Source organism: Diplodia corticola, assembly GCF_001883845.1.
Source record: "Diplodia corticola strain CBS 112549 chromosome Unknown scaffold11, whole genome shotgun sequence".
NCBI lineage: Eukaryota > Fungi > Ascomycota > Dothideomycetes > Botryosphaeriales > Botryosphaeriaceae > Diplodia > Diplodia corticola.
In genome coordinates, this window is record NW_017971490.1 from 462182 (window position 1) to 476744 (window position 14563).

Here is a 14563-nt window from a genome sequence, read left to right on the forward strand (position 1 = left end):
GCGCAGGCCCTCATCAATCCCGTACACCCTCTCGTCGACCGCCCGGCACCTGATCATGCACGCTTCTCGCCCTTATCTTCGCGATGATGCACAGGAAATCGTCGCTGGTGGAGGCGCCCCAGCCAATCACGCGGGGAGCGCGCCCAGCCAGCTAGACCGCCTCGACGGCGATTCACAAAGATGCGCGGCAGGGGGCCCATGCAGCTGCACGCTCGATGCTGGAATCCGCCTCCGCCGCTGCGCCAATGGCCGCCTGCCCGCCTGCCCGCCGCGCTTCGCCCTCGGTGCACCAGCCCCCGCCGGGCGCCCGCATCTGCACGCGTCGAGGCACAACACCCTTCGCTGCGCCATCCTGGATGCGTGTGGCCCCGACCCATGGCCAGGTGCAGCGGGTGCCGGCACGCACATGGGGCTTGATGAGGGCGACGTCGTCGACAGCCCCCGCAAGCGGGCGGCAATGTCTCAGACGAGGCTGAATTTTGTACGTACTCGGTAGCTATACCCACTATGCGGAGACAAGGCTAGAATAATCGCGGCCGCCCTGGTCACGCTCAGGGCCGAATGTGCGCGCCGATCGCGCCGCGATCACGTATGCCAAGCACCCCCGAAAACCGAAAAAAGGGACGTGCTTGGCCCCACCCAAGTTTAGTAGCTGCTGTTCAGCGGCAGCAATTTTTCTCTCGCGCAACCCTGGTCGCTCCCTTCACCATCCATCATTCACCATCATGGCTGACCAGCCGGGCGCGACGATGGCAATGAAGCTGGAGCTCCAAGATGGCAAGGCCTTCGAGGGTTTCAGCTTTGGTGCAAACCGGAGCATCGCCGGCGAGCTCGTCTTCCAGACGGGCATGGTGGGCTATCCCGAGTCCCTCACTGACCCCTCCTACCGCGGCCAGATTCTGGTCATCACCTACCCGCTCGTGGGCAACTACGGCGTGCCCGACCGCAAGGAGCGCGACCCCCTCCTGAAGGACCTCCCCGCCTTCTTCGAGTCCGATGAAGCCCACATTGCCGGTCTCATCGTCCTTTCCTACTCCGGCGAGAACTGGTCCAACCACCTCGCCAACAGCTCGCTCGGCGACTGGCTGAAGGAGCAGGGCATTCCCGCCATGTATGGCGTCGACACCAGGGAATTGACCAAGATCATCCGCCAGGAGGGCAGCATGCTCGGCCGCATGCTGATCGAGGCCCAGGCCAATGGCGACGCCGTTGCTGCCGGCAACGTTGTTTATGAAGAGATACCCTGGGTGAACCCCAACGAGAAGAATCTGGTTGCAGAAGGTGAAGCCGCTCGACCACCCCTCAAACCGCTTCCTCGTCACTGACTGCTCGACAGTGTCTCGGAAGACCCCTGCCACCTTCTCCCCCGAGCCGTCGACCGCATTGAAACACCCCTCCGGCCGCAATGTGAAAATTCTTACAGTCGACGTCGGTCTGAAGTTCAACCAGCTCCGCTGCCTTGTGAAAAGGGGAGTGGAGGTCGAGGTCGTCCCCTGGGACTATGACTTCCCCAAGCTTGCCGGCAAGGAGTACGACGGTCTGTTCATCTCCAACGGTCCCGGTGACCCTGCTTTGATGGATGCCACTGTAAAGCACATTTCTGCTGCGCTGCAAGAAGCCAGGACCCCCGTCTTCGGTATTTGCCTGGGTCACCAGCTGCTTGCCCGTGCTGCTGGTGCGTCGACTAAGAAGCTGAAGTTCGGTAACCGTGGTGCAAACATTCCTTGCACCAGCATGGTCTCCGGGCGCTGCTACATCACCTCCCAGAACCACGGTTACGCCGTTGATGCGTCCAGCCTGAGCGGAGGATGGGAGGAGCTCTTCGTCAACGCCAACGACGGCACCAACGAGGGTATCCGTCACGTCAACCGCCCCTACTTCTCGGTGCAGTTCCACCCCGAGCACGCACCCGGTCCCAAGGACACCGAGTTCCTTTTCGATGTCTTCATCAACGCCGTCACCAAGTCCCTCGAGGACCCCGAGACTCTCAACAAGCCCGTTGAGTTCCCCGGCGGCGACATTGTGGAGAACCGGAAGCTGCACCCTCGCGTCGACGTCAAGAAGGTCCTGGTTCTCGGCAGTGGTGGTCTCAGTATCGGCCAGGCTGGCGAGTTCGACTACTCTGGTAGTCAAGCCATCAAGGCGCTCAAGGAAGAGGGTATCTACACCATCCTGATCAACCCTAACATCGCCACCATTCAGACCTCCAAGGGTCTCGCCGACAAGGTCTACTTCCTGCCTGTCAATGCCGACTTCGTCCGCAAGGTCATCAAGCAGGAGCGTCCGGATGCCATTTATGTCACCTTTGGTGGCCAGACTGCGCTCCAGGTCGGTATTCAGCTCAAGGACGAGTTCGAGCAGCTCGGTGTGAAGGTTCTTGGTACCCCCATTGATACGATCATCACCACCGAAGACCGTGAGCTCTTCGCTCGCAGCATGGAGTCCATTGGTGAGAAGTGTGCCAAATCCGCTTCTGCCAACACCGTTGAAGAGGCCATGGCCGCCGTTGGAGACATTGGCTTCCCCGTCATTGTCCGCGCTGCTTATGCCCTCGGTGGTCTGGGCAGCGGTTTCGCCGAAGACGAGGCGCAGCTGCTCGATCTCTGCAACAAGGCATTCGCTGCCAGCCCGCAAGTCCTGATCGAGCGCAGTATGAAGGGCTGGAAGGAGATCGAGTATGAGGTTGTTCGTGACGCTCACGACAACTGCATCACTGTTTGCAACATGGAGAACTTCGATCCTCTCGGTATTCACACCGGTGACTCCATTGTCGTTGCTCCTTCGCAGACGCTATCCAACGAGGACTACAACATGCTCCGTACTACGGCTGTGAACGTCATTAGGCACCTTGGTGTCGTCGGAGAGTGTAACATCCAGTATGCTCTCAACCCCTTCTCGAAGGAATACTGCATTATTGAGGTCAACGCTCGTCTGTCCCGTTCCTCGGCATTGGCGTCTAAGGCCACCGGCTACCCTCTGGCATTTATTGCTGCCAAGCTTGGTCTCAACATTCCTCTGAACGAGATCCGCAACACCGTCACCAAGGTCACCTGCGCCTGTTTCGAGCCCTCGCTTGACTACTGCGTTGTCAAGATCCCTCGTTGGGATCTGAAGAAGTTCACCCGTGTTTCGACTCTTCTCGGCTCGTCCATGAAGAGTGTTGGTGAGGTCATGGCTATTGGAAAGACGTTCGAGGAGGCCATCCAGAAGGCCATCCGCGCTGTTGATATGCACAACACTGGCTTCAACGATACCCCCTTGGCTCTGATGTCCATCGACCAAGAGCTTCAGACACCGTCTGACCAGAGATTGTTCGCCATCGCCAACGCGATGCACTCTGGTTACACCGTCGATAAGATCTGGGAACTTACCAAGATCGACAAGTGGTTCTTGAGGAAGCTCAAGAGCCTCAGTGACTTCGGCAAGCTCATGACCAACTACACCCGAAGCAACATCCCGCGCGAACTCTTCTTGAAGGCCAAGGCTCTTGGCTTCTCTGATCGCCAGCTTGCCAGCTTCTGGAACTCCAACGAGCTCGCCGTTCGTCAGGCCCGTGTCGACTTTGATCTGTTCCCTTGGGTCAAGCAGATTGATACCGTGGCTGCTGAATTCCCGGCCTTCACGAACTATCTGTACACGACCTACAATGGTTCGGCACATGATATTGACTTCAACGACCGTGGTATCATGGTTCTTGGCTCCGGTGTCTACCGTATCGGCTCCTCCGTCGAGTTCGATTGGTGCTCCGTCCGTGCCATCCGCACCTTGAGAGAGGCTGGTCACAAGACGGTCATGGTGAATTACAATCCGGAGACCGTGAGCACAGATTACGATGAAGCCGATCGCCTGTATTTCGAGACCATCAACCTGGAGACGATTCTTGATATTTACCACCTTGAGAGCTCCAGTGGAGTCATCATCTCCATGGGTGGACAGACCCCGAACAACATCGCGCTCCCCCTGCACCGCATGAACGTCAGGATCCTTGGTACCTCGCCTGAGATGATTGATACCGCTGAGAACCGTTACAAGTTCTCGCGTATGCTCGACCGCATCTCAGTCGACCAGCCTGCGTGGAAGGAGCTCACTAGCTTCGAGGAGGCCGAGGAATTCTGTAACAGGGTCACCTACCCCGTCCTCGTCCGGCCCTCTTACGTCCTGTCGGGTGCTGCGATGAACACGGTCTACTCCAAGGCCGATCTCGAGAACTATCTGAACCAAGCCACTGAGGTTTCCCGCGACCACCCTGTCGTCATCACCAAGTACATCGAGGGTGCCAAGGAGATCGAGATGGATGCTGTCGCTCGCAACGGTACCATGATTGGCCACTTCATCTCCGAGCACGTCGAAAATGCCGGTGTCCACTCTGGTGACGCCACCCTGATTCTGCCTCCGCAGGATCTGGACCCTGAGACTGTCCGCCGAATTGAAGACGCTACCCGCAAGATTGGTGACGCGCTCAACGTTACCGGTCCCTTCAACATTCAGTTCATTGCCAAGGACAACGACATCAAGGTCATCGAGTGCAACGTTCGCGCTTCACGTTCGTTCCCCTTCGTTTCCAAGGTCATGGGCGTCGACCTCATCGAGATGGCTACCAAGGCCATGGCTGGCTTGGCTGTCGCCGAGTACCCCCAGGTCAACATCCCTGCCGATTATGTCGGTGTCAAGGTCCCGCAGTTTTCCTTCTCCAGACTTTCTGGTGCTGATCCTGTGCTCGGTGTGGAGATGGCCTCTACTGGCGAGGTTGCTTGCTTCGGTCGTACCAAATACGAGGCATACATCAAGGCCTTGATCTCTACGGGCTTCAGGCTGCCGAAGAAGAACATTCTCTTGTCCATCGGTTCTTTCAAGGATAAGCTGGAGATGCTTCCATCCATTGAACGCCTTCACCAGATGGGCTTCAACCTCTTCGCTACCGCCGGTACTGCCGACTACATCGTGGAGCACGGCATTCCTTGCAAGTTCTTGGAGGTTCTGGGTGGCTCTGGCGAAGAGGCCGATCAGAAGCCCGAGTACTCGCTCACTCAGCACTTGTCGAACAACTTGATCGACCTCTACATCAACCTGCCGTCGAGTAACCGCTTCCGCAGACCTGCCAACTACATGAGCAGAGGTTACAGGACTCGTAGGATGGCTGTCGATTACCAGACTCCTCTTGTCACCAACGTCAAGAACGCCAAGCTCCTTATCGAGGCTCTCGCTCGCCACTATGACCTTGAGATCAGCAAGGTCGACTTCCAAAACTTTTCCGCCGACAGGAGAGACAGCCAGATCGTCTCGCATGGGCTGGGCAAGTCGAGCGGTAACTTGACTTTGGGCCAGCTGCTTGCCAGGTCTCCCTTCAAGGGCCAGCATGTTGTCTCTGTGAAGCAGGTCACCCGTGGCGATTTGCACCTGCTTTTCACTGTTGCCCAGGAGATGCGTCTAGGTGCTCAGCGCCAAGGTGGCCTTGACATCCTCAAGGGCAAGGTTCTCTGCACCATGTTCTACGAGCCCTCGACCCGGACTTCCGCTTCATTCGATGCTGCCATGAAGCGTCTTGGTGGTTCCACTGTCGCCATCAGCGAAGCTCACTCCAGCACGAAGAAGGGCGAGACCCTTGGCGACACCATCCGCACGCTTGCTTGCTACGGAGATGCCATTGTGCTGCGCCACCCTGAGGCCGAGTCGGTCCACGACGCCGCCAAGGTCTCGGGCGTCCCCATCATCAATGCTGGCAACGGTAGCAAAGAGCACCCTACGCAGGCATTCCTTGATCTGTTCACGATCCGCGAGGAACTCGGCACGGTCAAGGGTCTCACCATTACCTTCGTCGGTGACCTCTTGTACGGCCGGCCCACACACTCGCTCTGCGAGCTTCTCAAGCACTACAATGACATCAAGATCCAACTCGTGTCGCCCGAGACGCTCCGGATGCCGGAGGAGATCCGTGAGGTTCTGAAGCAGCGTGGTCAGCTGCTCACCGAGAGCTTCGAGCTCACGCCGGATATCGTTGCTCGCAGCGATGTGCTCTACTGCACGCGCGTGCAGAAGGAGCGCTTCCCCGATCTCGAGCACTACGAGCGTGTCAAGGACAGCTTCGTCGTCGACAACGCTGTCATGAAGAACGCCAAGGAGCACATGATTGTTATGCACCCTCTGCCTCGCAACAGGGAGATTCCCGAGGAGGTGGACACTGACCCAAGGGCTGCATACTTCAGACAGGTGAGTGGCCCCCTTCCCTTTCATGATGAACATGTACTAATATATGATGCCGACAGATGAGATACGGGCTCTACACTCGCATGGCTTTGTTGGCTCTGGTGTTGGCTCCTTAGGCTGTCAGTTTAAAACCAAAAGTGTTTTCGTTTTTTCTTACAGGGTCTGGGCGTTTGTTTGTGGATACAGCGCACTCTTGGGTTGAATGGACCAAGACATAAACCAAAAAAGGGCAAAAAGCTGCGGTTCGCTCTGCCGTTTCGCGCGCACATAGAATCGACACATCAAGGCCGGCGTTTTCCACTTGATGATAGCATATAGAAAACGGGTCCAACAAGCATTTGGGAGGAAACGCGTACTCAAATCGGGCTGATTGGGTACTACGTCATGACATTGGGTTTAAAATCGCCGTGATGAAAACGAGGTATATGCATTGGGTATGTGCATATCTGTATTATTTTATGTACGTTATGTCTGTACGATGTTTATGATGTATGTATACGTATCTTGGGGAAAGTCATTTCATTTTTCTGTAGAGTAGTACTTTTTTTTCTGTAGCGTAGTGTTTTTTTAGGGATTGTAATGTCTGTAGTCCTTAATTCGTAATAGCTAATCACGACAATCAATCTTCAATTGAAGCATCCGGTGGAGAACGAAAGAGGAAGAAAAAAAAAACGCCTGCTTTGAATTCGATTCCCTCGAGGTATTCCGGTCTTTTCCCTTTTCCACAAAAACTCCTGGACTCATAAAATGGAAAGTTCCGCTTTCCCTCTCGAACATTGTATGGCCTGTGCTCAGTGGCTGATGCATCTCGACCAGCCTGGAGGGAACAAAAAAAAGGTGCGTCAGTAACTGATTGCTTTAGAGCGAGCACCGAGCTCGAGGCGGACGGACGGGGAGCCTTTCAGCACAGGGAGAAAAAGAAAGGAACCACTACTCACCGGGCAGGCCGCAGCCGAAGCCGACGAAGAGATAGATGAGGAAAACGACGACGACGACGAGCAGGACCATGAGCTTGACGTTCTTCCACCACATGCGGCGGCGCAGGCCGCGGGAGCGGACGCGGAAGTCGCGGGCGTTGCCGCCGAGGCGGTCCGTCTTGTCGACGAGCAGGTCGATGCGCTCGCCGCGCTCGAGCACGCGCTCGATGTTCTCCGTCATGATCTCGCGCACGCCGGCGATCTCGGTCTGCACGTTGCGGATCGCGTCGTTCTGGCCCTCCTCGGAGGCGCCCATGTCGACCATCAGCCGGCGCAGCGTGCCGTTGAAGGCGGCCGCGCCGTAGGCGGGAAGCGACGCGAAGTCGGTCCGCGCCGGGTCGTACTGCGCGAGGAATTGCTTCTTGATCTCGACGAGGAAGCCGAACGGCACGCGCCGGCCGAGGCTCGAGCTGGCGATGACGAGGTAGGCGAGGCCGCCGGCGGTGGACTGCGAGGCCGGGTATTCGGAGGCGGCGCTCGAGATGTAGTGGATGAAGTGTTGGCCATGGGTGTAGGTGAGCTTCTGCGGGGAGGCGTGCGAGATCTTGGGGAGGATGAGCGAGGCGAGGGAGGAGGTTTGGGAGGAGGCGGAGGCGGTGTGCTCGGTGAGGATGGTGCTGTTGTGGGCGATGCAGGAACTGGAGTGGAGGATGGCGTCAGCGGATGGACAGGGAGAGACGGAGGGAGATGCTGGATTGCGGGCCGGCCATACTAGAGCAGCGGCGTGCTGGTGGAGGAGGACGCCATGGTGCCGGTGTGATGGGAGGTGGTGGCCGATTGAATGGACGGTGGACGCAGGTAGAGTTCTGGGGCGGACGACGGAGAGTTGAGGCAGGCAGTTGTCTCGACTGCTTGGATGACGGCGTGAGTGGCTGGGGTGCGCTCGGCGATGGTGTTGGTATTGGGAAGGCAGCCGGGGCTCCGGCCTGCAGCAAGGCATCATCATCATCATCTCCACGTGCCGCGGGCTTGGCGCGTCAGTAATGCGCTAGTCGCAGATCCGCACCGTCCTTTTTCCGCATTCCGACCCTGGCCTCCATCGCTCCATCGCTCCATGGCTCCATCGCTTGCCTGTCGTACGACACCCCGGCCTCAGCCGCAGGCTTCGCCCTGTCTACCCACCCTCTCCGCGGGACTGGCTGCGTCTGTTTGCCCGCTAACAGCCTGCTCGCACAGCTCCCCCCTCCATCCGCATACGGCCCGATTCCCGTAACGACCGAGCTGGGCGGACTAGAGCACGGCTTCAATGGAAGACCCTGGTGCAGTCGATCCTCCATCGTCCGCCCGCAGGGCTGTGCTTCCATTCAGACAAATCATCGCGCACCATGCCGACGTCACAGAATGAGGCAACCACTTTTGGTCGGTACGTGCGTTGTGTCCTGCCTCCTGGCCTCTGCTGCTCGGAGCTTCTGTGGATCCCACGGCCGAGCCGTTGTTTCTACTTACGCGGCGTGCGTCGTCGCCACAGTCCGCTGTCTAGTGATCTGGTGGTGTGTTGTCGCTGCCTGACAAACAACATTCAACATGGTGGCTGAAGGCTGCTACATCTTCGCTTTGCAGTGGACGCCACAAAAGAAGCTTGAGGGCTTCCTCAATCCTAGATTGTTACTGCTACACCGTTGAGACAGTCGAAACGGTTTCTTGAAAGCACCTCGAGACTCTCATCGTACGATGGGTGGAGCTGCCTTCCTGACTCCGTATACTCGCTGCCGCCATTGAAACTTCGAGGAAACAACCTCACGAACTTGCTGACCGGATTTCCGTTGCGCTATCCCGCTTCACAAAACACATCGCTCGATCCGAATTGAAGAACTGCTGTCAGATGAGGCATCTCAGTGGTTGAAATCTTACTTCTTCGCCTAGAAGTTACTTGCAGCCTCAACTTGGTGCATTAGCCTCCGTTGGGTGTTCATCAGGCCCAGACGCGCTACGCAGAGGCTAACGAACATGCCAATTTAAGGATTTCTAGAAGCTGCTAGCGCGGGTTGCTGGCACACCAATGCGTTGTCAGCACACGGATGCCGCCACAAGCTTAGCCTCTCTCTGTCAAGCCTGCTACGGGTGTTCACCCTTCATGCTCGCCTTACCGTTTCTCTTACTGAGGATTTCCGGGATGGCTGCTGCGGGGAACTGGTCTGGATCACCTGTTCCCGTAAGCCCTACCCTGTTGTACATGCCATCCCAGTCCTTTCCCGCTCCCCCGCCGGTTGATGGCCGCTATGTTGGTCAGACAGCCGTATCGCACGGCCTCATGGTGGTCAGTTATTAGGCGCCGTGCGCCCAAACCTGTGCTTTTCACTCTTGTCCATCCTCTGCAGAGATCTGCGATCACAGTCCCGCTGACGCCGACAAAAAGCTATAAGGTCTGGTAACTGCAGTCACTTGGCATCAAGTGACCATTTCATCTACCCTGTTTCTCTCCTTCTCCCCGCCTCCATCCCTTCTGCAAGATCATCTTGCATTCTACCTTCCAGCAAGAAAGACGATCAAAGTACTATTCTGGTACTTTGACCTTTTCTCTCTCCCATGTCTGCCATTGTTGGCACTGTCACGCCGGATAAATGGCCCCAACCAAACTATGACCACCCAGTGACTCGTACGCCTCTCATCCTGGGATTCATGATCTCAGGAGCCGTGCTATCTGTCTCGTTTACAGCCGGGAGGATGTTCGCCAAGGTTAAACGTAGCAGCAAACACTCTCTAGGCTTGGACGATTGGCTCATGGCTCTCTCCACAGTCGGTATTCCACGAAATGATACTGCAGTATAGTTCTTGCTAATCCACTCCGTAGGTCATGATGCTCGGTGTAAACGTACTCGGCTGCGTGTCAACTACTGTGGGCTCAGGACGTCATACCTGGGACGTAAGGTTCGAGTGGGCAGTCACTTGGGGAAAGGTTAGAAAATATTTACTTTTATCTCCTTTTCACTTACTCCAAAATTGTCGAATGGTGTCTCTGGTCTCTTGCTCGCTGTTCTCAGGTTTCTGGACGTTCTCATGCTTGTTGTTGTTCTCCGCCTTCAGAAAACATTGCTCCTGTGCTAACAAACCTTACAGACTGATCTCGCAACATACAGTTAGTGAAAAGTGGTGGCTAGCAGGGGTAATACATACTAACTGCTATCAGTAATATTTATTCCAAGTGTCTCACTCACCAAAAGTATGTAATCTTTTGTTATACAACCACAACCTTAGGCCTACCAAGCCTGCTAACTTTTCCAGTCTCACTCTGCACGTCCTACCTCAGGCTGTTCCCTTCCCGCGCAAATCAGTGGTTCTGCTACATCTGCATAACCTTCCTCACGGTTTGGTCCCTCACGTTCATCTTTTTGATGATGTTTGCCTGCGAGTACGTCGCGCCCCGTCCTCGCCCTTGTCCTTCACAGTCAGCATCGCCAGAACTAACCACTCGCCCCGGCTCTTTCCAGCCCCATCGCCGGATTCTGGGATCCCTCGATTCGCGAAGCATCCTGCCTGCACGTCAAGGAGCTCCTCATCCTCACCGGCGCCCTCAACTCCCTAACGGACTTTTGCGTCTTCCTGTGGCCGGTCAAAACGCTCTGGTCAATACGCCTGCCGCTGTTGCAGCGAATCAGTCTGGTGGTGGCGTTTGGAATCGGCTGCTTCGTGTGCCTGGCGGGCGTGGTGCGCGCATGGTACATGGAGGTCTACTTCCAGTCCAACGACCCGTACTGGAAGGCGGCCATGCTCTGGGTCATCGTCAGCCTCGAGGGCAACCTCGGCATCGTCTGCGGCTGCCTGCCGACACTGAAGCCCCTCGCGAAGATGCTCTGGCCCCGCCTCTTTTCCAGCAGGAGCAACCTGGCCCTCGATGAGCTAGCCCCTGCAGCCTCCTGTCTCAACAACAGCCCCAGCAATGCGGAGGAACGGGGGAGCAACGACAACGACGACAATAACGGGGACGCCGCTAAATTGGAACTCGGCGCCAAGGGCGCGACCATGGGCGCCAGGAACGAAGGGTGGCCGTTCGGCAACATCAGCCGGCTCGGCCGGGGCGGCGGCAGTCCGGGCATCTTCGAAGAGATGTTCGCCGCCAAAGCGAACAAGACCGGGTACTTCGACGACCTGCAGCACAACGGCCGCGGCCCCACGCCCACGCCCATCGGCCAGGGCGAGATGCGGATGCTGGAAGGCGGCGACGTGTGGGCCGAGGTCGACACGAGCGTGCCCGGCGGCGCGTGGCGCATCTTGCGGACGGTGACGCTGCACCACAGCAGTAGCAGCAACGGCAACGGCAGGAGCAGGAGCAATTCCGCCGTGGGTGGCGGGGCTGAGGTTGCCGGAATTGCGGCGGACGCTCGCCACTCGGCGTTGTCGTCGAATCGGCCTGCGTCGACGCTGCTGTCTAGAGACCCGTCGGCGGAGATGGAGGATGATAGGAGCGACCAGCGTATATTGAGGTCGACGAGACGGTGGCATGGGGACCGTGGATGAGGGGAGCTTTTGTTAATGAACGGGAAATAACGTCAGTAATGATAAAGCGTCTGCAGCGTTTTCTCTTGTAACTGTTTGCCTTGCTCAAGAGTGGGTAGGTCGAGACTTTGAAGCGTTGGGCTGGATTTCGTTGCTCTAGATGCTTTCTGTATTCTTCCGCCTGAAAACGGCTTCAGTCGGTGCAATTGTAATTATTGGATCGTGTATTTAGTACATCTAGGCCTAAGCAATAGAGCAATTGGTCGGAAACGGACGCAATTTCAGCAAATATACAGACGAAGGTTCTAATATTCACGTCATGAAGCTCTGATATTTCTCACAACGTATCTGGAAGAGCAAACTCTTTTGGAAGATATCATGACGATCAATGATGAGCTTATTTCAACTTTTCATTTGGAATTGCACTACGCAAGCGCATGAACACTGAAATATGTGCCGGAGAAAGGAACCCCACCCCCTCTTCGCCAACAAGTCATCCCGCCACTTCTCACGCATCAGGCACTCTCCCTTTACGCGTACATGTTCACCGACGACCTCGCCGTCGCAGCCGGGCTGCCACCCCAGTTGACATCGAACAGGATGTTATCATCGCAATCACTGCCCAGCGCCGTGTTGTTGATGAAGCCGCCCTCCCAGTAAAACACGCCCGCCCCCAAGCCATCGGGCACGTTGTTCAGCACGTCGACGACGGCGCCGACCCAGTCGACCTGGCCCTGGGCGTCGACGGAGAAGTCGGCCGAGAGGTCGACGCCGTCGCAGCTGACGGGCCAGTCCGTCTCGGCGACGTAGACGGGCTTGCCGTACGCGGAGGCGAGCGAGTCGAGGCTGCTCTGCAGCGCGTCCGTCGTGGCCTCGGTGTCGAAGAAGGGGTAGAAGCTGACGCCGAGCGCGTCGACCATGTCGGCCGTGACGGTGCCCTCGGCGAAGAGGCCGTCGAACCACCACGTCAGCGTCGCCTCGTCCCAGCCGTTGTTGAGGTGGATCATGACGGACGGCTTGGCGGTGCCCGCGGCGACGGCGTCGTCGACGCCGGCGCGCGCGGCGGCCCAGAGGGCGGCGAAGCCCGAGAAGTCGTTGTCGGCGATCTGGCCCGCGGGGAAGAGCATGCCTTGGATGATTTCGTTGCCGATGGAGAGGATGTCGAGGGTGACGCCGGCGTCGGTGAAGGATTGGAGAGTCGACGAGACGTAGGACCGCACCGAGGCGGCGAGGTCGGACGTGTCGAAGGAGGAGGGCGTGGCTTGGTTGGACGGGTCGGCCCACGTGTCGGAGAGGTGCAGGTCGAGGTAGATCTTGTGCCCGGCGTTGGCGAAGCGCTTGGCGAGGTTGAGGGTGTAGTCGAGGCCGTAATCCTCGCCGGTCCAGAGCCTGGAGGTAGGGTGTTAGCAACAGTGTCTTTTTGACGGGCTGGCTGAGGTCGCTCGAATAGAGCACCCGGAGAGGGCCTGGGGAGTATTGCAACTGTTGAGCAACCACTTGAGGGATGGAGAGGTCGATCTCAATTGGCGTGAATGATCAGACATGATCTGAACAAACATGGCTGGATGGGAAATCCAACTCCTGTCATTCGCTCCTGCGATACTTCACAGACCATATCCGGATGCCTCGATTTTCCTGCCATGTAGTGCTGGCTTACCTCAGCCTGACGCTGTCCATGCCACCGGCCCCGAGAATGTCTTCGATGGTGCTGGTCGAGCCGGACTCAGTGAGCCATGTTGTACCCTGATCTGTTTCCATATATCCCGCAGATGAGAGATCATGGCCCTTGGAAAGGGCGGAGACGCCTTCGAAGGCGCATGCCATCAATGGCAAAGATTTGATGAGAGTCCTGGACAGCATTTTCGATTTCGTCTTTGGTGTTTCGGGTGCTTGAATTCGTAAGTCTGATTCGATTCGATTGACGTAAAATTGGGACACCGGTGCTTCCAGAAGACAACGGGTGGTATAAAAGAAGGACACGCTGTCTCGCAGTGTAACGAAGGAATAGAAGTACAGCACCACTGACGTATAACCGGCAACAGCGGCAGCAACTCTTTTAAGAGCCGGCACGGAGTCAAACAGCGGCTCTATGCATTGCACTTCCAAGCGAGCCCGCATGCGTTTCTACCGAAGTAATTATTTGCGGGGAAGGAGTGCCAGGTTGGGGCTCTCATCCAGTCAGGGAGAGGCGCGAGGGCCGATCGCCGAAACAAGACGCGGATGATCATCAGACTCATCCATGTCGGGAGTGAAACGAAATGGAGGCTTGTCCCGAAGAATTCATTGTGGGTCCCGAGGAGGCGATCGGCAGGTTGCCGAACAAGTGCTTTATCATGTCGTGGTATTCATGTACAGTACGCTGGTTGACTTGGGCATAACGGAAGCAGTGGGAATCGAGAAAACTGAGCTTAGACAAAGCAGCTCTCTGAGAGAATCAAACCCGGACGGGAAAGGTGCGGGCCGCGAGCCAAGGGCTCATCTGTTTCGCATCCACAGGAGTGTCGGAGTAAGGCGCCCTTGCTCGTGGTTGGTGCATTTATAGAGCTGACACGCCGCCAAGCAAGCGAGACGGCCTAAGTGAGCTTCGGCTCAGCACTTCATCAATGCGCGGGGCGTGAGCGCAAAAGATAAAGAGGCCGCGGCCAGGCGCTCTGGCTCGAGATGCCATGTTTCACCTTGAACGCCTCCCACCCCATATCTGGCACTAGAGGGGAAACACCGCCGGATGCATCTTTATCCCCGAGGTGTGACGCGGCCTTAAGTGGTACCGCACCGGTCATAGCCCTCGGGACGAAGCTCTCTACTACTACAAAGGCGCCCGAACGATATTGCTTTACTCTAAACGTCGGCAACAACATAGTATCGTCCACGTGATGACGCAACTCACCTGGCATGCTTTGTGAAGGCTAGAATCTTTTATAGCCAACAGTGATATTAAACCATATGTA

General features: G+C 56.9%; 4 protein-coding genes across 4 annotated transcripts; 2 read left to right on the forward strand and 2 right to left on the reverse strand.

Annotated features, from left to right (window-relative positions):
• Positions 1-725: 725 nt before the first annotated feature.
• On the forward strand, positions 726-6320 carry BKCO1_11000145 (bifunctional pyrimidine biosynthesis protein; the record flags this gene model as incomplete). Its single annotated transcript, XM_020270328.1, has 3 exons — positions 726-1281; positions 1337-6207; positions 6264-6320. The coding sequence occupies 3 exons, from the start codon at positions 726-728 to the stop codon at positions 6318-6320; spliced, it is 5484 nt and encodes a 1827-aa protein (XP_020132677.1).
• Positions 6321-7134: 814 nt separating this feature from the next.
• Positions 7135-7928, reverse strand: BKCO1_11000146 (vesicle-associated membrane protein; the record flags this gene model as incomplete). The annotated part of the gene is made up of 2 exons (XM_020270329.1): positions 7135-7819; positions 7894-7928. The coding sequence occupies 2 exons, from the start codon at positions 7926-7928 to the stop codon at positions 7135-7137; spliced, it is 720 nt and encodes a 239-aa protein (XP_020132676.1).
• Positions 7929-9707: 1779 nt separating this feature from the next.
• BKCO1_11000147 (uncharacterized protein) lies at positions 9708-11636 on the forward strand (the record flags this gene model as incomplete). Its single annotated transcript, XM_020270330.1, has 6 exons — positions 9708-9917; positions 9973-10044; positions 10239-10257; positions 10309-10341; positions 10404-10530; positions 10610-11636. The coding sequence occupies 6 exons, from the start codon at positions 9708-9710 to the stop codon at positions 11634-11636; spliced, it is 1488 nt and encodes a 495-aa protein (XP_020132675.1).
• A 509-nt stretch (positions 11637-12145) lies between these two features.
• BKCO1_11000148 (arabinogalactan endo-beta-galactosidase) lies at positions 12146-13475 on the reverse strand (the record flags this gene model as incomplete). The annotated part of the gene is made up of 2 exons (XM_020270331.1): positions 12146-13004; positions 13273-13475. The coding sequence occupies 2 exons, from the start codon at positions 13473-13475 to the stop codon at positions 12146-12148; spliced, it is 1062 nt and encodes a 353-aa protein (XP_020132674.1).
• Between the last annotated feature and the right edge of the window lie 1088 nt (positions 13476-14563).